Source organism: Harpia harpyja, chromosome 16 (genome assembly GCF_026419915.1).
Source record: "Harpia harpyja isolate bHarHar1 chromosome 16, bHarHar1 primary haplotype, whole genome shotgun sequence".
Lineage (NCBI taxonomy): Eukaryota > Metazoa > Chordata > Aves > Accipitriformes > Accipitridae > Harpia > Harpia harpyja.
This window is the reverse complement of record NC_068955.1, coordinates 21,117,990-21,142,314: the sequence shown is the minus strand read 5'-3', so window position 1 is coordinate 21,142,314 and position 24,325 is coordinate 21,117,990. Positions and strand designations below refer to the sequence as shown.

The window sequence follows — 24,325 nt, the reverse complement described above, 5'->3', positions numbered from 1 at the left end:
GTCTTTTGGTTATGTGGCTTAAAGGCCCAATAGAGCACACAGAAAAGTTAGCTCAAGGCCCTAAATACTTCACCTACACACTTCCATTCCTAATACCAGCACACTGCTAATTGTTTAGCCCATGAGAAACTATTCGCTGTTCTTCCGTCCAGTTTTTAAGTAACTGGGTTATATGAAGAACTGAACAATAATTATTATGTCATTATCAAGTCATTATTATGACTCTTCAGTCCTCTTTAATGACCTTTACTATTTAATTTTCTTCAGTCAAGCAGAGACATTTGCCATCGCTAAGACTCACCTGTAATACTTTAATGACAGCTGTTATTAAAAATCAGTCCTGTGTGGATGCACACCCCAGTGACAGATGTGGGCCTGCACCTATGCACTGTAAATCCAGCCTGTTACAGGATAGTCCCAGGGACAAAGCAGAAGCACCTCTGTCCTGGGAATGGCTGCACCCTGGCAACACACTCATTTAGCTGCACCCCATCGAAGAAGCGATCCCATACAGGAAAATTCAGTGAGTGTGTTAGAGAAACTGATAACAGAACCATACTCCTGGCACCTTCACTGGACTAGATATGGGAACACTGGTGAAGCCCAGATTTTCCCTTAAAGGAACAGAGTTGTACTTTGATTTAAATAATGCCAAGATTTCACTCATAGTATTTTATTTGTCTTGAAAGATGATCCACTCAACTTTCTATATGAGAAAAAACACTTGCAAGCCTTAACAAGACTATTTCAAAAGAAGGAAGAGAAGCCCCTACTTTGTCACTGAGCTTTATACAAATAAAAGAATAAAAATTATAATCTTCTGTAATGACAATAAATAGGGCTGGTATCATGACCAAATCATCCAAGTTTGTCTCTATTGAATATTAACGTATTTAAAATATAAGCAGCAATACTAAGTGCAGTTATATTTGTAACCCTGTTATACATTATCCAGGGTGGCTACAGCAATTTAAAAACCATCTCATGGAAAAGAGGGTGCACAGGGAATGATATAATAATTGGTCATTCTTTCAGGCGTTTGATTTTTAGTGGTCTTATCAGGGGTGCTGCTGTGACCTAGTCAGTTTTTAATCTAGAGTTTCAAAGTTTGCTAGTATTTCAGCTATACCTGCCATTTCTGAAACCATATTCCCCAATTACTTACGTACTTTTGTCTGACTCCTGCCTTTGGAAAAAAGTCAAATCACAGATTAAACTGAAACACCTACATCAATATAGCTATGAACAAGCCATACAGAAAGCACTGTACTCAAAGTATTCCAGATCAAGAGGATTGAAAAGTTGGAAAGGAGACCAAGGAACATTTTTCTGTAATGCCTTTTAGCTATAGCAATTTTGGATACAAGCAAACAATGTGCTGTGGCATATTTAAGTCAAAGGCATGTTTCTGTACAGGTCTGACAGGGAAAATTTCAGGACAGTTGGAGAAGCTCTTTTGTTTATAAAAAACAAACAAAAAAGAAACAACCCACGCACATTATCTGTGCTCAGCTTTTCTAGCCAGTTAAACGTGGCCAGAGCCAAGGCCATGCCTATTCCCTTGTGCTATCCCACCCCCTTGCTCCAAAACAGGAATGTGCAGAGAAACAGCTTTGTTTGCCACCTCCATACTCAGGTCCGAGGTCTGGGTGGTCACAAAGGAAGTCACAAAGATCACAAAGGTGTGTGAAGGACTCCCACAGCTTCACTCTTTCATGCCTTGCACAGTTTAAGTCATAACCAGGTGTTTTTCCCCTTCCTGACATACTAAATTTGTTTCCAAAGCCAAGTCAGACTGATATTTTCCTCTCAAATTTCTGCAAAATCTTTATCTATTATTTCTGTTTATCAGCTGCTTCTCATCTTCGAAGAGCCCACTGACAGCTCCTGGGGATCTTTTCACACACTATCACATAAAGGACACGTCTTTCAGAAAACTAAATATCACAAAATTAATCATCACTGCTACCAGCCATAAGTCTTGGAGATCCAGGATAACTGTACAGTAAAAAGGGTAGTGTGAGACTTGGCTACGATACAGTATGTCATTAATTAATACCTGGAAGTAATCAGATACTGCAATAAACAGGACAATTCTGTGAATCAACAAGGTATCATGGTACAAGCTGTGACCAAACCAGACCTCTGTAAGTCACAAGGGGAACTCCGTTCTCCATGAGGCCAGTGACTGTCCAGGAGGCGCTGGGCCAAATCTTGACACAAGCTATTTTTAAGTGTCAAGGAACCATTCAGAGGCACTCAGACATCCTTGAGAAAGAGGCCCAGCCACCAAGAGAGGAAAGAAAGGAGACAGTAAAAAAAAAAAAAAAAAAAAAAGCAGGGGGGGTGGTGGTGTGCGGGGAGGAGAGAGACACAATGCAGTATCAAAACTGAAAAGAAATCTGATTTCCTCACAAGTTTCAAGTGGAAGGACTGACCTGACACTGGTTATTTTATTTTCATGGTATTAAATAGCAGAATGACTTCATTTTGCCCTCAACTGACTGTGTGTGTCCCCAGCCCTCACCTCCAACAGGCAACCAGCAGTTAACAAAAATAGACTTTTGCATTGTTCTGTGGATATTCTGAAAGAATTTCCTGTGCCAAGACCTTCTGATGATTTCTTCAGAACAGCTTAGGAAAGCCTGCCAGGAAAGCCTTTGTTTCTCTCCTCGCCAAGAAATCAAAGACGAAAAAAATTCTCTGTCAGGTAAAAGTAATTTTTAAATAGCTCTCTAGGTAAGCTCTGCTGTGACCCCTCAGGTCCCCGTGATATTTATACTTCCCATGAAAGAAATGCAGTTTTAAAGCCATTCCTAAACCAATAATCCAGCAATCTGAAGAAACTGAAGACTGACAGAAGTTTGCTAAGAATATAAAGGCCTTCTTGTGTTTGAGTACAGGTAAATAAGTTGTCGGTCACGTAGCCTGCTAAGCAGAAGAAGAAGGGAGAGCGCTCTGGAGCTCTTCTACACCTTTTTGCCCTGTTGAAGTGGGGCAACTTAGAAGCAGACCTTTCAGCTGGAGCAGTACCTTTGTCCAGACTCCCTTGTCTGAATACAGAGGTTATCATCAGCACAACTTATATTTGCTACAATGTAACTGAAACTAGAAAAAAGCATTTTCAAAGATTGAAAAGTTGTCACCAGTTTAAGAACTGACAGTGTGTTGCAGCTAGTATGTCAGCTAACAAGGAGTTGATACTATAACAAAGGCTGTATTCCAAGTCAGAGCACACTTCTACTTTCTAAAAAACAAACTCTCCCAACAAGCAACTCATTCATAATACTGCAACAATTACAACAATCTGAACAGCAGCACAATTTCTCTTTTCTAAAAATAAGCTCATATTAAAGAACCCTTATAAGTAATTCACCTAACCTTGCCCTGCTCATTATCCATCAGGTAAAGAAATTTCAGTAAAAGTTGAACATTTTCTAATTATCCAATAAACTGTTCTACTTTAAAACATTAGTTCTCTGCCGTTCTTACCTGTTTGAGTACATCTAATATGAGCTCATTAAAGACTTCATTGATTGCCATGGACACTGTCTGTCGGTCCATCCCTTTACTAAATTGCCCACTTCCAATGAGATCAATCAGCTCCCATGCAGAAAGACCTTCTCGACTGGTGTTCAGAGCGATCTTATAATGGTCAAACTGCTCTTGCTGCCAGCCTGCTCCCATTGCTTCAGTGAGTTTTTTAAGTAAATATTCAATCTGTACAGAAATACAAACAGAAATTAATCATTTTCAGCAGGCATGGAAATCAAGTGTTTCAGAGCTGTTAACTAAGCTTCTCTAGAGACTGTCATTACAGCTAGATTCCTACGTTCACATGTAGGCCCCTAAACGTAGGTGGTTTAATTAGAAAGATTTTAGGCTCCCGTCTCCATTGACCTCTTGACTGCCAAGCCCGTCCCGCAGCTACTCTCTTCATAGTAAAGAAACAAAGAATTGAACCTGACAGCCTCTTTCAGTATTTCAGATTCCTAAGGAACACATGGGACCTTCCCTGCAACAGCTTCCAAACCATGATGACTGAAGTGTGAGAAACCATGAAGTTTCAAAAAGTATTCTTGTAAGATAAAAAGCAAACAAGTTAGAAAAAATAAGAAAAGATGACAGTTTGGACAAGAAGTGAAATGAAAAACTACCAAGGTATGATCAGGTATCTTAGTCTTCACCTGACCCCTCTTCTCCAGCTCTCAAGCACTCCACCACTGGACACAATCTTGGCAGATGTATCAAGAGAAGTAAAAGAACAAATTTTTCACATCCACATTTATTGTTTCCAAAATAAACTCTCCTTTTCCTTTAATCTTTCATCATTCTGTAAGCATTACCAGACACAGGGCAATAACACTAATAACACTAGTAAAAATAAACACAAGAATGAAAGAGGGAAAGAAGCCTGGGTTTCTTCCTTTGTCTGGTTTTTTTAATGTTGTTTTTAACCTCATCACTGTTAGCTCTTTAAACAGTGCAGTATTCTAAACTAAGCCCATCTACAGCTTTGAGAACATGTAAAACACTTTTAATGGCTCTTTAAACAAAATAATTGGAGACAGCTGTCCTACAAAGACCTCTACACAATAAAGTAAAAGCCATGCTTCTAAGTTTCTGTGACTGAAGTCACAGGATACCAGTTACAGCATTTAACCCAGTTTTGAAGACAGACCAAGTGAATGTGGCCTTCTGCTATTTTAAGTAAGGCTCACTGCGTGTCCTCGCCAGCTTTGCAGGGAACACGACTGCCTTCAACAACCAGCCAAGGCAGCCAGTAAAGCCGCCAGCACCCTCCCTAAGGAGGAAGCCTGGGGAGAGGGTGCTCAGTAACCCTGCACCGGAGCACCCTCCTGCACCAGCCCACCGCAGGGACAGGGCAGCACCAGCTCTCCCAAGGGCTGGCCTTTCTCTGCAGCCACCGCAAAGCCAGCACAGAACCACCTCCCAGTAGGTCGGTCCACAAAGCTGCAGGCGAGGGCTCATCCTGGCTGCCATGCTTCTCTACAGGCATGCGGGATGCGACAGGGTGGGAGCTGCACACTGCCCCGTGGAGGTGGGGAGGGAAAGCAACACCATCCTTTCAGGTTCTCTCTGTGCACGTGGAAATGACATGGATTTCCTTAAGTGCTGCTTCTCTGAAGCTTAGTCCTTCAGGACAGTCTGCTCCACTTTCAGTTTACCTATTTTAGGTGTGGTTTTGGAAACGCTAAGCAACTCAGGAGTCTGAATCCCATTATCAAAACTGACCAAGGTGTACAGCGTGAACGCGCCTCATTGAAAAGTGGTGGAAATCAAATGATTTCTAGGACTTCATTTTTCTAAACATCAATGCTGGTTTGCCTCTGTTCCTCCGCACTGCTTGAAAACACAATGTAATTTCTCCTACACGTAAGAAAAACCCTGGCTGAGAGAGCCAGAGGATGTTTCACCGCAGATTAACTTTCCAGCTACACCTCAGAGTCACCTTTCAGCTGGTCTAATAGGCTTTTGAGTTCCCAACAGTGTCTACCTAAGAGATTTGCAAGTACAAAGTAAAGAGGTGTTTTGTCCCCAAAACATTTCACCACAAGGACTCCCAGGCCCCAAGGTTTTGATGCAGCACATACCGATTTTGTGGCTGCTGCTGCTTCTCTCTCTTGCAACAGGTACAGGCAAATCCCTTCCTTTCCCTCACATCTATGATTGAGAAACACACAAGTGTGTAAGTGAACACACTCATCTGGCAAAGCAGTAAATTACCAAATTCATCCTACAGATGGGTGGGCTTTACTTCCTACTTCAGCTCAGTAACTGTTCTTAGTCTCACAGCCCCTACTCTAGTAGCACATGGACTAATGCTACAGCAAAATGGAGAAGCTACTTAAAGCTGCTGCACTGTCTAGAGGAAAGTTCCCGCTCTGTTGAATGAGCAGGAAGCACGTAAGATGTGGCTCTCGTATCCTCCTCGTAAAGATTGTCTTATGAGAAGACAGGCTAGCCAGGCACAGCATACACCTCCAGGGTGGGTACAGAAGTCGTAAAGAGCAGTGCTTTTTATTTCAGCTTCACCGAGTAAGGCATTTAAGTACTTTTAGCTCCTCATGCAATTCTTACTAGCAAAGATACGATCTGAACAGAGGCCTCTGCAAAAGTGGCATTCAAACTGTAGACAGGTGCAACTAACACAGGGTACAAGGTTTATGGCAATCAGCAAAGATGACTTTCAGCTCTGTGCTGTGCCCGTCTGCCATTTGAGGAACGCAGCCCCCAGGGAGGGCACACCTGCACACCCGCTTCACCCCCTCCACGCAGGCTCTGTGCAGCAGGACGCAGAGAGCGGCACGGGCCTCCTGCTGCTGCAGTGCCCGGGCTCTGCTGTGCGATGTTCACCGCTGCTCATATTCAGACTATTCACCAGAACAAGTCATAAAACTGTGCTTCGCAGTGGTTCCACACACAGCGCTGAATCACTGAAGTTAATACACTCACATGATAGCAAGGAAATTTTATCATGCCCTCCCAAGCAGCCAACATATAACTTTTACTAGATTTCTGTAAAATTCAGTAACCAATTCCTTTAAAAATCTTTAAAATATGCTTTGCTGATTTTCACTCTCCAAAATCCTTAAGTTAAAAAACTAATCCAAGGCTTTTGAGCATCAACTACCATAAATCCTCAGCATTCAGTTAAAGGCAGGAAGCAGCTTACTTCCTACTCCAGACAAGTTTTATAGAAAAAAACAACCCAAGAAAGCCCTTCACAGCATGCAAGAACAGTAGCACTGTAAGCTTGTTTCAGAACAAACCCCCTAAAACCTGGATTTGATGAGCTGAAATGAACTCTGGCATCAATGCAGGAGTAACTTTTTTCCCCCGTGTTCAAAACACATTCTGCCACTCAGCTCCATCCCTCCGAGCAGCATCAGTTCTGAACTACAATCCTGTACTTTGGCTGAAAGGAAAGCTAAAACAACTGAGGCTTAATTAGGTAGATAATATACCTGTCAAAATGATAGACAGTAATTAAAAAAAAAAAATCATTAAAACTTAATGAACTCTAACTTTAAAATGTATTGTTCCAAGATTTCACAACCTATTACACTGCTTGAGGCATGCAGCTCTCAAATTCCTTTGGTTAATTATCTCAAAGTACTAGGACTCACTTGCAGACAAAGGGGCACACAAAAAAATCATACCTGAATAGATTTTTTCACTTTTTTTGCTCAAGCCATATGAACAAAACATATATCAAGCTAATGGTCTGGAAAAGAAGCAATGCAAAACTCTTGGCTAGTACACGTTAATGCTCTAAAAATAAGTCAACATAGCCTTTCCTTTAATGTCATTTGTACACATTTTATCTTATTTTATTAGAACAGATTTAAACATTTAAGTCTGCTAACCCCCATCTACAAGTCACTAACATGACCAAAAATATCCTATAATCCCATTAAAGTACATAAAATATCTCATTATTTTAAAATACATTAACTCTTCTTAACCAAAAAAGGATCTGTGCATATTACAATTTAATTTCCAAAATAAAAAAAATTCAAGCTTTATCTTGCATTCAGAGAAGTACATGGCTAACCAAACTCCCCAGAAAAATTTTATCTAACATTTCTGCTCAATTACAACACTGAAAGTTGTCTTGGGGTATAAATATGGAACAGTGAGAGGTAAATACAAAGAAATAAGTCGGATCAGTGTGGAAGCAAATAAGAGACCATTCATTATATTATGTGCTCAAATGAGGAACCTCTGAGACCAAACGACATTTCCCCTCCTCCAGAGAGACATGTCAACTCAGCAAATAACTGACAAATTAAGTCTACTGGCTTAAACATAACCTCCTCTTGTGGCTAAAAAGTAGAGTGTTGAAAAGCAAATGCGAGCAATGTTTGCTGCTATTCTGACTGGACCTTACTTTCAGATACGGATGTAAAAACACAGCGGGGTTGCTAATGCTACACATACACCAGTATGGACCAACTGGCTCCACAGTATGAAAAACAGCTTCCATCTCAAATCAACAGAAACTTTTCAGTCAGAATTTTACCAAGAGAAAGCAAAAATAATACAAAGAACAGAGGCCCTTTAACATGAGCTATGGAGCCCGTTTGGTATCTCCTTTCAGAGGGCACTTTCTTTTCCCATGTTTCAATACCTATTTGTTTTTCTTTTCCAGGTATTCCTGGCACTATCCTCCATGGGGAATGAAGTATCATAGATGTTTCACATTTTTCTGATATACAAGTGGGTCTCTCAGAAGATGAAAAATGAAAAATAATGTCAAGGAGGCCTTCATGCCCAGCAGAGCACAGCAGACAAGGCTATTCTGGTTCATACTATTCAAATAAGGTCTGTGGTATTAACAGAGCAGATGTAAAAAAGTCCATTCACATTGTACAAAATTCTGTGGAAGCACAGGTTACTAGGCAAGAGACATGAAAGCAATCATATCCCCTTCCACAGTCATCATCAATTCCTTTTTTGCACCCCAGCAGAACACCACTTACTTTGAAGTCAAATATTTGTTTCTTCCCTTCCACCAATAGAACTGTGTTCATTTTTAAATTGCATTAGCATTAAGTAGTATAATAAAGGTCAACTCAAAACACAGTGTAATATGTAAACATGTAAATCCCAAGGACAACCTGCTGCATAAGCTGAAAACTGTCTTATTTTTTGCAGCAATCAAGGAAAAGAGTAGTGAAATGGGAAGAACTGATGCAAGTCATGACTAAAAATCTTTCTAACCACCATCATCAACTTGTAGAGATCATGGGTCAATTAAAACCCCGCACGAGCAGCTTTCATCCTAGTTGTATCAGTTATGATTTTATTTCTGAATGGCCAAGGTTCAATTCCCAGTATTTCATTCATTGTAGCAGTTTCTGATACTAGAATGCAGAACAAGTAAGCAAACATAGTCACAAAAAAAACTTTTTCTGCAAGAAATGCCACCACAAGAATCACCACTGGACAGCTTCAGACTCTCATGTCCTCAGTCTAAAAAAAATCACCTCATTTTCAAATGCATAGAAAGCCACACAAGGTTTGATCCCTCTTTGTCCTAACTAGGAGAATTAGAAATGCCACATGTTGATACAGTTGAAGTCTAGAGGACAAGCAAAAAATAACTGTACAAATCATCTTTCTTCAAGAAGCCAGGCTTAAAAAGCAAAGACAGCAAATACATTTGGCTTATTTAAAACAAGTCAACGTGAACACTAGATTACAACACACAAAGAGTACGCAGCTTGCAGTGTACGTATCTGTGAGTTTCACCATTAAGGATGGCCCAGAAACACAGCTAACCACATACCACAGCTTTCAGGCGATAAAGCATTCCCAAGGCTGCAGTCACATGTCCAGAAATAAGAAAGGGGAAGTGTTTGGAAACCTTTTTATAAAACAGAAAACATCTGGTTAAACAATACCAAGGCACACAAATGAGTCTGTAACAACTAAGAAGTCAGTTGGAAGGAAAGCTCATGACGGACTAGAAATAGTTCTCCTCTTACGGCTACAGTTCTCTCCACCTTTCTTCCCTTTATTTTATCCTTCTCATGGAAGGGGTAATGCCTGTGAGAGCTGAAGGAAAGACACACTTGGATGTCTGCATCTCATATGATCTAGTGGAACAGACCAGCTGCAGGGAGGGGAAGGAGCTCCCACCCGGCCCCCCGCCTTCCGGCCGCATTAGCAGTATAGCTCCTTGGTAAAGCTCTGCCCCTGCACCAGGGGGCAATTCTGTCGTTAGCCAAGAATTGTATTAATTCTGAAAGCTGGCCATCAGGATTAATTTTAACTAGAGCAGACAAAATACAGCATTTTCCTCCAGTCCATCTGTATCTTTTTGAAATACCACATTTACCCAGTTCACAGAAGTGTTCTACTTTGTGCATACCAAGGCTTCTCACTTGAAAGGGGAGGGAGCCTTCAGATTTGATACCATTTTGCATTTTCCTGGGATATGAGCACCTTTGCAAAATAGACATACATGGATCTCTGCTCCTTTCCAACTCTCCTAACTGCTCTCAGCTGCCCACCAGTAGCCAGCAGAAGCAACACTGGAGCCCAAGGCCGTTACCAGCCGAGTCCCAGTGCCCTGCACAGCCACCAGCTCCCGTCTCTCTGCGACCTGACTTCTCCCCGTAACAGAAGGATCCTCTCAAGCTTGAAGTCACATCCCAAAAGTGCACACCCCAACCAAAGCCCTTCCCCATGCTGGATTTTACTAACCTTATTTCCCTCAAGTGCAGGGCTACCATCTCTCTTTCCACAGCAGGTGAGGAGCACGGGCCAGACTCTGCCTCTGGCTTTCTGTCCGGCCTCTGCTAAACAAGCAACTTCTGGCCCTTTTGTCACCTCTCTACTGCTTTCAAATTCCCTCTTTGTAACTGCTTTCCTCACTTTGCTCTTTCTAAAGCTTTCATCAGCCTGCATCTCTGAAACCTTTCCAGAGCAGCCTGTTTTCCCTTCTCTGGTTGAGCTGCAGCTGTTCCCAATTTGCTGCCTGTTCAACACCTGGGCAGGGAATCAAGACTTAACATTTTGCAGATGGGGGTAACAGCCCCACCACAATTAGCTGTCTAATATGAAAGACCTAGCACAGCAGCACTAGTCCAAAAGTACACAATATGGGCAAGAAGGAAGGACAGCAGACTCAATCTTTAGTCAGCGCAGCGCAAAGGTGAAACTGCACGCAAGCAGGAGAGTTTTCCAGATATGAAACTGTTCAAATGAGTGCAGAAACCACTTACCTCATTAAAAAAAAAAAAAAAAAAAAAAAAGGAAAATCAGACCCCCAAGCAGGTCTCAAAGAGCAGCTCCTCCAAGGAGGAGGAAAAGGCATCCTCATGGCCACATGAAGTTGTATCAACACATACACTGGAAACCTAAGACATTCTCTCTATTTAATCTTCCCATCCACAAGATGGGATGCAAAAATCTTCAAGGGATCACCCTTCCAACCTGAAAGTATGAGGCAAGTTTCCTAGTTACTTATAAAGGGGAAACAAAATCTCTGAAACCCAAAAGCCTATGAGGTGGAAGGGAGGGAGGAGGGGAAACAGCTGGATCACACAAAGGACTCCAAGCCAGAAACTGCAGTAAATTGTGTGTCGCAATATTCTCAGCCAGCGATAAGAGCAACAGACAGGGAGGGAAGGAAAGCTTGCTCCCCGGCTGGGACACTATAGTCACCTGAGAGGTTTACATTGCTCTCACCAAAACATAAACATCACAGAACAGTAATGCTTCCATTACCCTCTCCTCTGTTCTTCACTTTGCAAAAATCCCCTCACTTTATACATGACGTGCAAGCCATTTTGTAATTAAATGAAAGGATGCAATATAAAGTGGTGAAGACTAAACATATAATCAAGCTTTATTATGAACTCAAGAGGCCTGAAAAGTAAATGGAAAGAAAAATATCTTTACTAGGTACCAGTATCATTTTTCAATAATACTGAAAAGCGTTATTTTCAGGTAGAAATTCTCAGCACTAAGACAACAACTATAAGTTTGTACAAAAAAATGCTTTGCAAATCTGGAGTTTAGATTTAACTTAAAAAACCCCAGACATAAAAACTTAAAAGGCAGGTATGGAAGGTCACAAAGAGAAGAAGTAAAACTGACTGAAATTGCAACTTTGCGTCTTTACTTTTGGAATTTTGTGTAAAAGGGTAAGTGAACAAATGTGGAATTTTCCAGAAGCACAGAGAACCTGAGGAGGATGAATGCAAACCAGCAAGGAGTGCGTTCCACAGACAGCATTACTCCACCGGCTGATTACATTACCTGTGTGGTCTAAGGCAAAAGGTCAGAGTGAATACAGGCATTGTATATGATAAGAACAGAGCAGCCTTTCTTTGTCAGGCTCTATAAGCTTTCTTTAAACAGTATTGCACAATTTAAATGTTGCCATAATCAAGGAGATGCAGACACAGACCCACCCTAAGAATTTTAAAAATAATCCAAGTAGAAAAGCAACACAGGTTAACCCTGGACATTAAGAATGGGAAGGAAAGCAAACAGCAGCAGCTATGAAATAGGAAAACTTTTTTGGGCTCAGAGCCCACTCTGCAGCTCGTCTGCCAACAAATGGACACGTTGCCATTACCCAGCATCAGCTACAGAAGGCAGCATGAATCTGGGGGCTTGGTTGGTGGGGTGGGAGCAAGTGAGCAATGCTGATGTCCCAGAGCTGGCAGGTCTGAAGCTTTTAACCATGCCAACAAATAAGGAGATGTGAAATATCTACCTTCAGGTAAGCCAGGCTGCGCAGTGGGGAACACAATGACAAACCAGAGATGTGGATTTGTGTCCCAGTTTTGACATTTATTAGTGGCTCTGACATTCTACCAAAGCCAAATCTGGCACCGTTAAGAAAGGAGCTATCTTAGCTCCTCCTCCTTATAACCAGGATCCCTGTCTCCCAGAACTGACAGAAAAAACAGGAAAGCAAGCAAGAATACTGTCCCATTTCTCATGGGAATATAGCATGCCAGGTAGGGCCCCGTCATCACCAGTCTGGCAAAATCAGAAACATTGTACAGATTGAAAGTCTCCTGCTCAATGGTCAGAGATAAGGCAAAACCAAGCAGTTTATTTTGATAGGGGAGCTATCCGTACTTTATGGTTTGGCACAACAGCTTGGAGTCCAACAGTTATGTCACAGTGGCATGTAAATCAGACTGTTTTGATCCCTCACTGTTAACAATTTGCAAGTATTTATTAATCAGTGTTCCAGCGCTGAACTGCAAACCACTGGGATTTCTGTATATAGTTTTGCAAGAGATTATTTATGCCTACAGTTCTGATCTTTCTGCTTCTTCCCTCGCCCCTCCCCAAGGGGAGAATAGTGGAGATACCAAAATCTTGCTTTAGGGTTAAAATACCTATTTGAGCGTTGCCCATACTTGTTCATGAACTTCAAGTATAGAGATCTCTCTGGTATTATTCCTTCAACCATTTCAAGCAAGGGTGTTCAGGTGGTGGCTGCTTTTGATCAGACACAGACATCATCAGAAAAGTTCATACTTCTCCTTTTCATCAGGAGGGTGACATGAGACTGAAGACTCATCTTGCAAGTCACGGTAACACAGAGCAGAGGGGAGAATTTTTTTTCAGAATCACACTGATGTACTACTGTGCAAAATTTTAATTTCATAAGCAAGTGCAGTGATTAAAGATCACATACATGCACTACTCATGAGTGAAGTGAGAACCTCAACAGCTCCAAATGCTGGTACTGGAGCTAGTCTCCCCAGCACCAGTCAGTCCTCACAAAAAGCAAAATAGGCTGTTTACTGGGGTGCAAGCAGCAGGTCCCATTTAATCCAGGCTGTTTAAATGGCAGACACGCATAGCCATCAATATCTAAAGTATCCTGTGGGAATCCCCGCATATGCACCCTGGAAGACAAAGAAAAGCACCCAAGCCCTTACATTATTAAAGGAGGGGAATAAAATTTTTATATTAAATAATTATTTTATCTTAAATCTCTAGAGAGTAGCAAACATTAACATAGTTCAACTGGGACATTAAGCAAACTGGTGTTAAACAGCTTAAGTTTTTGTTTCTTACCTCCTCAGGTACAATGATTAAAGGGTATTTGTCCTCTGATAAGAAGTTAAAAATAACCCACACTTTAAATGCATCTTCATCACTGATCAGCAAAGGACTTCTAGAGAGGTTCTTTTTAGCACAGAGAGTCCAGCACATCCTATTGAATTCAACTTTGTCAAAGTTTCCTTGAACCTAAAGTGAAGAAATTGAACAAAAAAAATTAATATGCACAAATGGCACAGAATAACAGACAAAGTTTAACAGGCTAAGTCACACAAAAAGCACAGAGAAAATTCTAGTTTGCAAGAAATGTCAAGGCCCCAAAAGAACACCATAGCAACCTAGACTGATTTCCTGCATGGGGTCAACTAAGGAATTTCTTCCAGCAAAATCTACATCCAACCTCCAATTTCTGGTGAAGTTAATAACACCCTGACTTCATGTGAGGAGGCTACACTGCATTCTGTGTTTCCTCTAGCACGTTAGCTTCAGCTTCCAAACCATCTTCATAACTGTCTTAGTTCCAACTGCCTGCCCTTCTATTGCACTGTGTTACTGAGATTTTATATAGCAAATTTGGAAGCCAATATAGCCAAAACTACACGTGGATATGCTAAAAGCGATATTGGAACAACAGCTGGGAAAGACCTTTAATATGTTTTTCTTCTTCATGTTACTCAAATGTAACTCTTGTAGGATATTCATAAACATGTAATCATTTTTTTCTCGAATGCTAATCCACTTAAAACCTTTCCTTTTTCTCAGATTTGCAAATCTTCACCTTACTGATAAAAAATTCCTCGTTTTCATTATCCTTCATCATACCTAGCAACTGTACATACCCATCTGTGAATTATTTACATATGCAAAAGCTTTCATTTCCTCTATTTTCTTTTTAAACCCTCATTTATGTTAGAGATTAAATCTATTTGTCTCCCTACAGCTTAGCAATGCTATTTCTTTGCCAACATGTAACTGATAAAGGCATGTTCTGCACCGTAATGGAAGTCCCTAGAGATTTCGGAAGGCAAGTCTAAGAAACAGGTTCTTGTACCTCTGGAGGTAACAACACCAGTAATGTTCAGCGACATTTTCTTAATGATAGGCCAAACCATGCATCTTCAAGGACACCACTGCAAACTGTATGATTTCCTACCCAGTCTGGTAAGTGGTCAAATACAGTGGAGGGTGAGCCACAGTGGCTAAGTCAAAGATAGACTAAGGAAGTGAACTGGTATGGGTGGAGGAAAAAAGAAAAAAAAAAAAAAAAAAAAAAAAAAGAAGCACTTTACAGTACAGTTTCCAGGACTAAAAGTGAGACTATGAAAGAAAGCCATAGACTTTGCGTGCTTGCAGAGCAGGCCACCAATGTAAGTGACGATGCAAGGCTACAGCTGTCCTTTGAAGAAGATGGAAGCTGTAGGAGCTATCACTGCTATAGCCACAAGCTTAGCATCCTGGTTGTTCGCACAAGAAACATGGGTCTCAAATGAAACACCAGCTAAGCGAACGAACACCCTTTGGAAGAAGGGCTAGAAGCCAGGTTTCCTTCTTCCTTCAATTTGCCAGCGCCTCATCCCTTGGCTACTTTTGCCTGTGTTTTTTCCCGTCTGTCCTCCCTGCCTAGCGAAGCTTGACTTCTTGTCTAAAACAGCTTCACCCACCCAGATGATGAGCAATTCCACCTTGGAAATGTCCTAATGGTTATGCTACTCCCAAGGAAGATGCCGCCGGGGTAGGAAATCTCCTTTCCTATAGCCACCACCTGGCAAGCGCTCTAAGCACTACAAACAAGGTGGGTTGCTCTACAAGCAGCTCAAGTTTTAAAGCACAGCAGCAATCAATGACCACAGGGAGACGGGTGGAGGAAGGCACGGGCCCTGGCCGGGGTAAAGGAAAGCGCATGGCTTCTGCTCACGTAGCAAAGTTGGACCGCGTGCGCCTCAGAAACTTGTGTCAAAACCCGAGTCACCTACAGCATGTTACTGCCACCAGGATTAGGCAGCAGCCAAGCAAGGAGGTTTCAGGGCCATCTTGCCGCAGGGGACTAGGTTGTGCTGTGCCAGCAGTCCCACTTCAGACTTAAAAGTCCTTTTTTCAGAATCCAGACTTGATTCTGAAATGGACTTCATGGGGCCCACATGTCATCCAGAGCGGAGACACTGTTTAGGAATTATTCAGGAACAAGCACACAGGCTCCAGCTTTCCAAAATAACTCTGATTCACATCTTTGGGGGTTTTTTTCTAAATGATCAGGCTGGCTGTTAAATAATCACAAAATTGTTTTTCTGGGGATATTGGGAGTTGGGGATGGAACTAAATAGTTCTCTTTAATGAAGAATAAAAATTTTTCCTCAGCGATTTCATGTAGCAATGCCAACTATTCCTGGTACCTATGTTCTACAAGTACATTTGCATGGTGTGGGAGGGGAAGGAAGGTGAAAATCCTGCTAAATCCAAATTGCTTTAGAGCTAACTCCATGCTACAAAAGTCTTGGTTGTGCTACTTCGGCTTCCTTGCCTGGCAACACTCCACTGTAGGTTGCTACCTAATAATTACTCTGAATGAATAATCTCTCTGGATTTATGACAGATCATTTCTAAGCATAGTTTCAAAAATTAAAAATATTTGAATAGTTTCTAAAGTTATAGTTGAACTTACTTGCAAAAGTACTTCTAACTTAGTTAAACCGTAAAAGTAGAAACTTTTCAAACAGGAGGAACTGATGGTAAAAAACCCAGTCATAAACCCATATACACATTGCTTTTTCATGACATGAACAAAACACATATTTATAAAATAGATTGGGTCAGGCTACCCTGGTATTTAAATCTAAAGAGAATTCCCCAAAACTTCTTTAATTACAGTGAGACTCTACTATGAATCCTACACTGAAATCACCTTGAAGTGAAACTAAAACAAATTTATGACACTCTGCTGAGAAACCAGTATTTCAATTCTACTTGGCCAGAATACTCATCCTGCTTGCAACCTATGTGAATATCACACAATTCCATTGCTTAATTAATTAATAAATCCTTGTACGAGAGATTTTTCCTGTGCACTACTACATGCTTTTAACTGTACTTCATAATTTGTACAAATTATTTGAAGTCACCATTTAATTTGGAAACTTCTACACTACTCCACACTATTAACTCTACAGCAACTGTTACTTTTATTTGTGAATCTGTCCAAATGATGAAACATGCAAATGAACTGACCCCTCCAACCTTAAAACCGCTTAAACTCATAGAGATAAAAACATGTTCTATGAAAGACACCTACCTTCCCTTTCTAAGAAGTTTCACAAAATAATCAAAAGAAAAATGCAGCAAAACCCATAGAATTTTCTAGCTCTTTTATTTCTACTAATATGCAAAATATAATTTAACATCACCACTATCTTACCAAATAACTCTAAAAAAAAAAGGAAATACAGAAATTATTTGGTTGAAGTACCAGTGAACAGGTCAGTTCCAAAAATATAACAAGCATCGGTAGTGTAACTAACATTCACTAAATTGTCTGGAAGATGAGATAACCTGAGGTTTAGAACAATGTCCTTCTTTGTCTCCCCCCATTATGACTCTTCCCTGCTATAAATAAGGCATGTTGTAAAATACCGCCGTCACCATCACTGAAAAGCAAATATTTTCAATTGGTATTAAAAGACATACATTGTAAATAATGGAACATGCTAAAAATATGGTTATGAAACCAAGTAAAACAAATTATGAAGACATTATATTGGCAAGTGACAGCTCCCTCCCGAAAGGGACACTTACAGAACAAGAACAAATTTTGTTTCAGATGCAAGAAAATCCTAGATACATCTATCTGCTAAATAACATGCAGCACAATACCGGAAATCATCAACTAGGCAATACTAATTATTCAAACTGTTTATTCAAGTTCCCTATTTGGATAAAGGAAATTAGTTGCAACCAATTTGCCTCATTAAACTACCAGCTTGTGCCTTTCTTGATGATTCCTTGGTTCTATATAAAGAGGCTTTATTGCAGGGTAACACAGGGTAAGCCAGCACTAAAAAGTATAAACAGCTGCAACTGCATTTAAGAGTACAACAGAAGTTATTTCAAAAGGTTACAAAGTCCTCTCAATAAAATTATAAGTCACAGTTACATATCTGTTTTAAAAGAAATCTAAGGATTCATTCTTTAAATATTTTACTGACGTTTTAAAGCAAAGTATCTTGAGATCAAAAAAACCTATCTTGAGCAGGTTGCTCTTGCTCAAATCAATTAATTCACCAGAAGATGTATGACTGGAAACTGAGAGATCTTCCTCTGTATTTCGGGGTGTAAAGCACCAGTCCTTCTTTAGGAACTTTACTTACTAGCATAAATTAATAGCATTTCTTCTACAATCACCCCATCTAAAAGAACAGATTACGCCTTGGAAGAATGAAAAAAAGAAGGGGCTTCTTGTTTGCTTTTTTTGCTTGTTTGTTTTAAACAAAGGAGACGCTCTATGAACCAGTGACTTCATCCCACTGCATGTTGTCTTTTGGCACTGATGTAAAGTCAACTCTAAAAGATGAGATGTCACAACCAAGACTTTTCCAGTCCACAAAGATAACCTTCTGTCTAAAAAATTTCACTAATTTTTAATAGTACATATCCAAACCATTTACAAGCATTTAGTCAGGATTAAATAACATGAAGTTACCAATAATTTAATCCTGTTCCTTAACAATTTCATCTTTTAAGACGAATTAATGGTATGGGTGTATCAGGCAATTATTGGAAGCCAGATCAGTGTATGAATAAAACAAAACAAGAAACTACAGGCAGTCATGCTCTTTCCTTTCAGGAGAAAGCAAGGCAGCTTGTTCTTTGTTTTTACCATGGGGCAACAAGGCTGCCCCAAAGTACCTAAACACTGTAAATTCACACCAACTTGCTTACATAGCCAGGTCTTTCATTTTCAAAGTGTAATTTAAATGCAATTGCTCCTCATTTCTGTAACTATTCTTCCTATAAACACCCTTTAACAATAAAGCACGTTTATATTTGAAAAAGCCTTCCAACTCTTTTTTTTTTTTTTTTTTTTTTTTCCACTTAATGGCTTGCTACTGCCTACAAATAGTATTAACAAAACCTACTGTGGTTCAGACTCTACTACTGTAATCCTCTGGTCAAAATAAAGTAAGGCGTTTTCTTTTTCCCCAGAATTTGTATACAAACTGCTTGGTCTCCGCTGAATCTTAAAGGAGCTCAGACAGCCAACACGAAGCGGAAATGAGATCACAAACTTCTTAGGGACAAAGCAAGATTCTTCAGCACCAAACAACCAAGACATTAAACAGGTACCTTTATGCGTATTAACGGCCAACAAATCCCACACATAAAACAGGACACTATTACTGAGTATGAACGCAACACAGACTAGAGAAGCAGAGGAGCTGCTAAGTCTTAGCTAGATATAAGAAGCTTCTACTGCTTCCAAGCTGCCAGACTGCATTATATATATATATAAAAAAAACATTTTCCACCAGTATTAAATGTAGATTAAAGCAGCGGCAAAAAATCAGCAAATCAGGCTAAGGAGTTTGCATAATCTGCAATTGCTGCATTGGACTTTTTAGCAGCATGTCAGTTCAGGACTTCTTAACGTTATAAAAGGAAGCAAGCATCTAGGTATCTCTGCAGCCACAACATCAAAGTTTGAGGGTTTCTGGGGCCAGCCCCCAAGCAGATGAGAAATCAGTGGCATTGAAGCTCATATGTTTGCACAATCACATGGGCTAGTTATTACTGTCTAGAGCAGTATCTCAACAGAAGTTGTCAGAAAAAAAGCAGGAAGATAGCTTTTGTTTTTACTTTGAAGCCTAGTGACTACCTATCTTAGAACAAGATGGAGAGGAAAGTAGGGGAAACCCTGCTGGCTTTCCAGAGCTTCCCCCCAAAACAAGGCACGACAGAAGACTGAAGAGTGCTCAGACACGAAAGGAAAGAACTTGCAAGATGAAACTTAACAACATTCCCTAATGTCACTCACAGTAACTATTTGAAGGGATCTATTTATTACAATACCTTGTGAATAGACAGTGAAGATATTTTTGCCCTTCTTGTTTGCAAAGGAGTCTATGACAATATTCTGTTATAGCCATAGTATAAAGTGGGACAATCTGTAGCTCCAAGACACTTTCAAATAAATTCAAGCTGAGGTGCTTTATTAATATGAACATGGTTCTACATTAACGCAGCTTAGACAATGGCCAGATGTAACAGGAAACAGAAACCAAGGAGAGAAAAAAGAAGTAGAGAACAGTACACCCTTCCATTTTAAGACACAGGCTCTCCAGAGCACCCGCCCCATCACGACCCCACACAGGCACACTCACAACCAGAGCGTCTTCACACCAGCATGCTTCCTGCAAGCAGAAGTCTACTGTAAAGACACTCTAATACAAAACCCAATAAAGGGAAAAACAGAACACAAGAATTCAAAACTTACCTTTTCCAAGATAAATTTGTTTAGATAAGGCATGTAACCCTGATTGGAAACTGGTCCTTCATCATCGTCCCTAAAGTGCTCTTCCAAGGCCACTGGATCGTGGGGAACATTTAACACTGTGCACAAGTTGTGAGAAAGGACCTAAGGACATAAGAGAAATCAGTGACATTGCTGTCGGCCTTAACCATGCTGCATTCCCTCCACAGCAGACCTGTGATTCACAGAACTACGTGCAAAGTGACACTTTCGTGTCAGCACAAGTTCTGCCCCGCGGATTTTTGTGAAAAACCAAAACGTAACTAAAAAAGTTGACTCCGAGGATTCAATGACTTCAGACAGTTGCACGTTTACAGAAGCAACGCCATCACAGATAGGTCCATTCCTACAGAAGGGCAAACACAACTACAGAAGCTACCCTTTGTACACATATACTTATGCATTTGAAAACCAGGAAGGGCATGCAGAAACACAGATTGAAATTAGATAGCTATGGAAAACAACCACAAACACCTAGCCTTCGAAATTGGAAATATGTAATATCTAGTGAAAATGAGTAACAAAGAAAACAACTCAATATGTACCCTTAGTTTACAAAGAAATGACCACTCAAATTAAAGCATTAACTATGGGTTTCTCTCATCTGCTTGCTTTTGGGTTGCTTCTCAGCATTCACCCCATGTTTCATTTGGCAAAGGAAAAGCAATGTTACAGAAAGGGGAAGGGTTTAGGTGTGCTTCTCAAATTTTTATTTTAAAAAGGTATTTGCATTCATTATGTCAAGAGCTTAACACCCACCAGCACTCATGTCTGTTCTCGAGAAATGACCTTCAAGAAGAGGCTACATGCTTGATCAGTTTTAAGGAAGTACTGAATTATCAAAAACTAACTGGTAGCCACTGCATCTCAACTTCTTCAACTTAGGCTGAGTTTTGCAAGCACAAACTAATGCCTCAGAGCCTAGCAGCGGCTCCTGTGCCACCAGCACTTTCCTAAGAAAGGCGAAGCACCATCCCTTTCATTGTTCACACTGTCCCGAGTCAGGTCAGTCCCGTAACACGCTGCCCACTGGGTCTTAAACACGCTGTCACTCGGGAGCCCTCTCCCCTTGGCATGATGCAGAGTTAAGCCTCTGAAGACCATGTACCGGCTACAGGAACTGGGTTAAGGACTTAACTTCACATGCCAGGAATGGTCTGCGTTGAAAAAATGTAACTAAGAACCAAAGGCAAAAAATACAGGTAAAACAAAATTAGGCAGAAGTAAAACAGACTGCATCTTTTGAAAAGGCATGCTGCTTGTGGTATTTTTTTTTTTTAATCAACAACTAGATGGCACAGACTGCAGATGAATTTTGGTGTACATTTTACTTTTTCACTGTGTAGCATAAAATTAAAAAAAAATCAGACCCATATGATGCAAAGAGAAAGCAGTAAAAAAATGTGCAGAAAATTTATAAGCGGGTCTATTTAGGTGAGTAGACATGAAGCGGTCAAGATGGGGTAGCTGCAAAACAAGAAGTGAAAGTCTGAAGTCGTCAAAGCCTAGTAAATCAAACCTATGACACACACTTAAAATGTCTGGGCTTCCCCCACTCAAAAAAATAATGTACATTTGCTGTTCTTACGTATGATAAGGAGACATGCAGAGTCTAAGAGATAGTTCGCATAAAATCCTACAAAGCCCAAGATTCAAGTTCAGTTCAGAGGAGAATTCCTCTCTACGTACCTCCGAAGTTACACCTTCTTTTAGAAAAGCACACATTTCCACGAGAAATACATATTTTCATTGCCATATGCTAACGTTTGGGCCCCTCACTACAAGAAAGACATTGAGGTGCTGGAGCGTGTCCAGAGAAGGGCAACAAAGCTGGTGAAGGGTCTAGAGCACAAGTCTTATGAGGAGCGGCTGAGGGAGCTGGGGTGGTTTAGTCTGGAGAAAAGGAGGCTGAGGGGAGACCTTATCGCTCACTACAACTGCCTGAAAGGAGGTTGTAGTGGGGTGGGTGCCGGTCTCTTCTATCAAGTAACAAGTGATAGGACGAGAGGAAATGGTTTCATGTTGCGGCAGGGGAGGTTTAGATTGGATATTAGGAAAAAATTCTTTACTGAAAGGGTTGTCTGGTATTGGAACAGGCTGCTCAGGGAAGTGGTGGAGTCACCATCCCTGGAGGTATTCAAAAAGCACGTAGACAAGGCACTCCAGAACATGGTTTAGTGGGCATGGTTGATGGTTGGACTTGATGATCTTGAAGGTCTTTTCCAACCTAAATGATTCTATGATTAAGCCACTGGAACTAACCAGGTGCAGAAGCTTAAAAACAGTAGCATTAACCATATTACAACAAAAGCTGTATTTCCCAAAGTAGCAAAATAGTATTTAGAAGTTACCACATTTCACACTACCCTCCATCAACAGTGTATCTCCCTTCAATCTATCCTTATTTTTAACCGCCACATCAAATCAAGTATTTGAGTCCATGTGATTTACATATGGGGAGGGGAAACATACTATCATGCGTGTTTCCCCTTCTATTTAAGGCTTATGTTGTTATTTATAGAAGACTGCGGGATTCTTGAAGATGAGCTCAGTTTTCCAACCAGACTGTAGTTGCTAATACTATAACTAAAAAAAATACTCAACTAATAAAAATATTCTAAAAGCCTAACTGATTTAAGCTTATTACCAAAAGAACTTAAAAGTCTCAGTAAAAGACTTTTTCATCATGTCCTTTCTACATGTTTGTCTTCTCCCTTTTTTGGCCTTCTTGCTGTGCTTGGGTTGTCAGAAACCTAGGTGGTTTTCCACATCAAGCAACTAATTTACCAGGAAAGAATTCCACTTTCAATCATTTTGTAAGATCTGCCTTATCTACGATCTCTCCTGTGCCCAGTGCTCTCTTTTCATAACTCAGGAAATTCCTTAGCACCTGCCAAAGCCTGCCATTCTCTAACACGGCCAAGTGCCAGCTGAATTTTTCAGTTGCAGGGTAAGCCTGAAAAATTCTGCACCAAGGTCTCGTTTTGTTTTGTTCTCTCAAAACACATTATCTGGGCCATGATATACTCTATTTTAATGATCAATTAAAAAAAAAAATCTAGCTGAGTACTAGGTTAATTGGGGTATGAAAAATCGCTTTGCCTTGCAGAAGCTCCGTCAACCACGAGGAAGTTTTGCACCAGTAAGGATTATTCCCCCTGTGCCCGCAGGGTTGCTAAGCAGCTTTTTCTTTCACCACTTAATATGCTCTGGATGCCATGTTTAACAATCTACCTTCACACCAGAGCCAACTCCTACCTCAGCCCAGAGATTGATCTCTGTGCTGCAGCAAATGGGTACAGCAGTGGTCCCCAAACTGTAGTCCATGAGACAGTACAAGCGGTCTGCAAAGGGTCCACAAAACCAGTGCACTCTTGGCACAATTCTTCCATTTTCAATGAAAAGTTTTGTAAGAAAGATGCCTAGTGTTGCCCAGGGAATACTGAAGGTGTTCTGCTCTAAATATAAATAACCATATGAAACAAGCAAGCTGAACACCAAAGGTCATTACAGACTTCGGATTTACTTTATTTATGGCCAGTCTCATGCTGCTTTACCTGGAGTGCAGATCTCCAGCCCAGCTCTACTCCACCACAGCTGCTCCCCTCTGTGCTCCCATTTTCCAAAACACTGATCTTCCAAAACTTTAAGCACATGTTGAATTGTTACCATCTGAGTAGCTCCATTTAACCTAGTCCATAAAAGTGATCTGCGTTTCTAAAGGGGAAAGGAAGATCTGCTAGACTACTTATTGCTCAGCGACAAAAATTTGGCCCAGACAATAGTAGGAGCATTAACAGGGCAGACTAATCCTACAGCGGCTATTGTCAATTTCTTCAGTACTTTTTTCTTTTTCTTTTCCATCTTTCAGGAGGGTCTTCTCCCTCCCCCCTCTCTTCTTAAGATTTTAAAATGTTGGCATCGCAGATCCCGACAGCTCCATTCAATGGCTTCATGTGAATTCATTCCAAGACATTCTTGGCTCATCTCTCCCTGACATCCATGTCAGCAGCTAGCCAGCCAAAATAAGGCTACTCACAAGTACATTCCCTTTTCCTTTTTTGACCAGTGTGGAAACCAGCACCATATATGCCCCTTGTCACAGGCACAAAGTCTTTTCAACAAGGGTACATCTAAGCGTAGTTTCTTGCATCGCAGCATCTCTAAAGTACAGCTTCCTTATCCACTCCAGTAGCTAACGTTCCATTCGGAGTCTCATTATTTAACATCGGGATTAGT

General features: G+C 40.7%; 1 protein-coding gene across 2 annotated transcripts in view; it reads right to left on the bottom strand.

The window, feature by feature from the left end:
• SWAP70 (switching B cell complex subunit SWAP70) overlaps positions 1 to 24,325 on the bottom strand; it is a 41,799-nt gene that overhangs the window by 13,061 nt on the left and 4,413 nt on the right. For both annotated transcript variants that reach the window (XM_052810953.1, XM_052810952.1), the window contains exons 2-4: positions 20,051 to 20,191; positions 13,585 to 13,758; positions 3,493 to 3,720 (exon numbers count right to left, since the gene is read on the bottom strand). In XM_052810953.1, the coding sequence (XP_052666913.1) occupies positions 3,493 to 3,720; positions 13,585 to 13,758; positions 20,051 to 20,191 (543 nt within the window). The remainder of the gene's footprint in view (positions 1 to 3,492; positions 3,721 to 13,584; positions 13,759 to 20,050; positions 20,192 to 24,325) is intronic.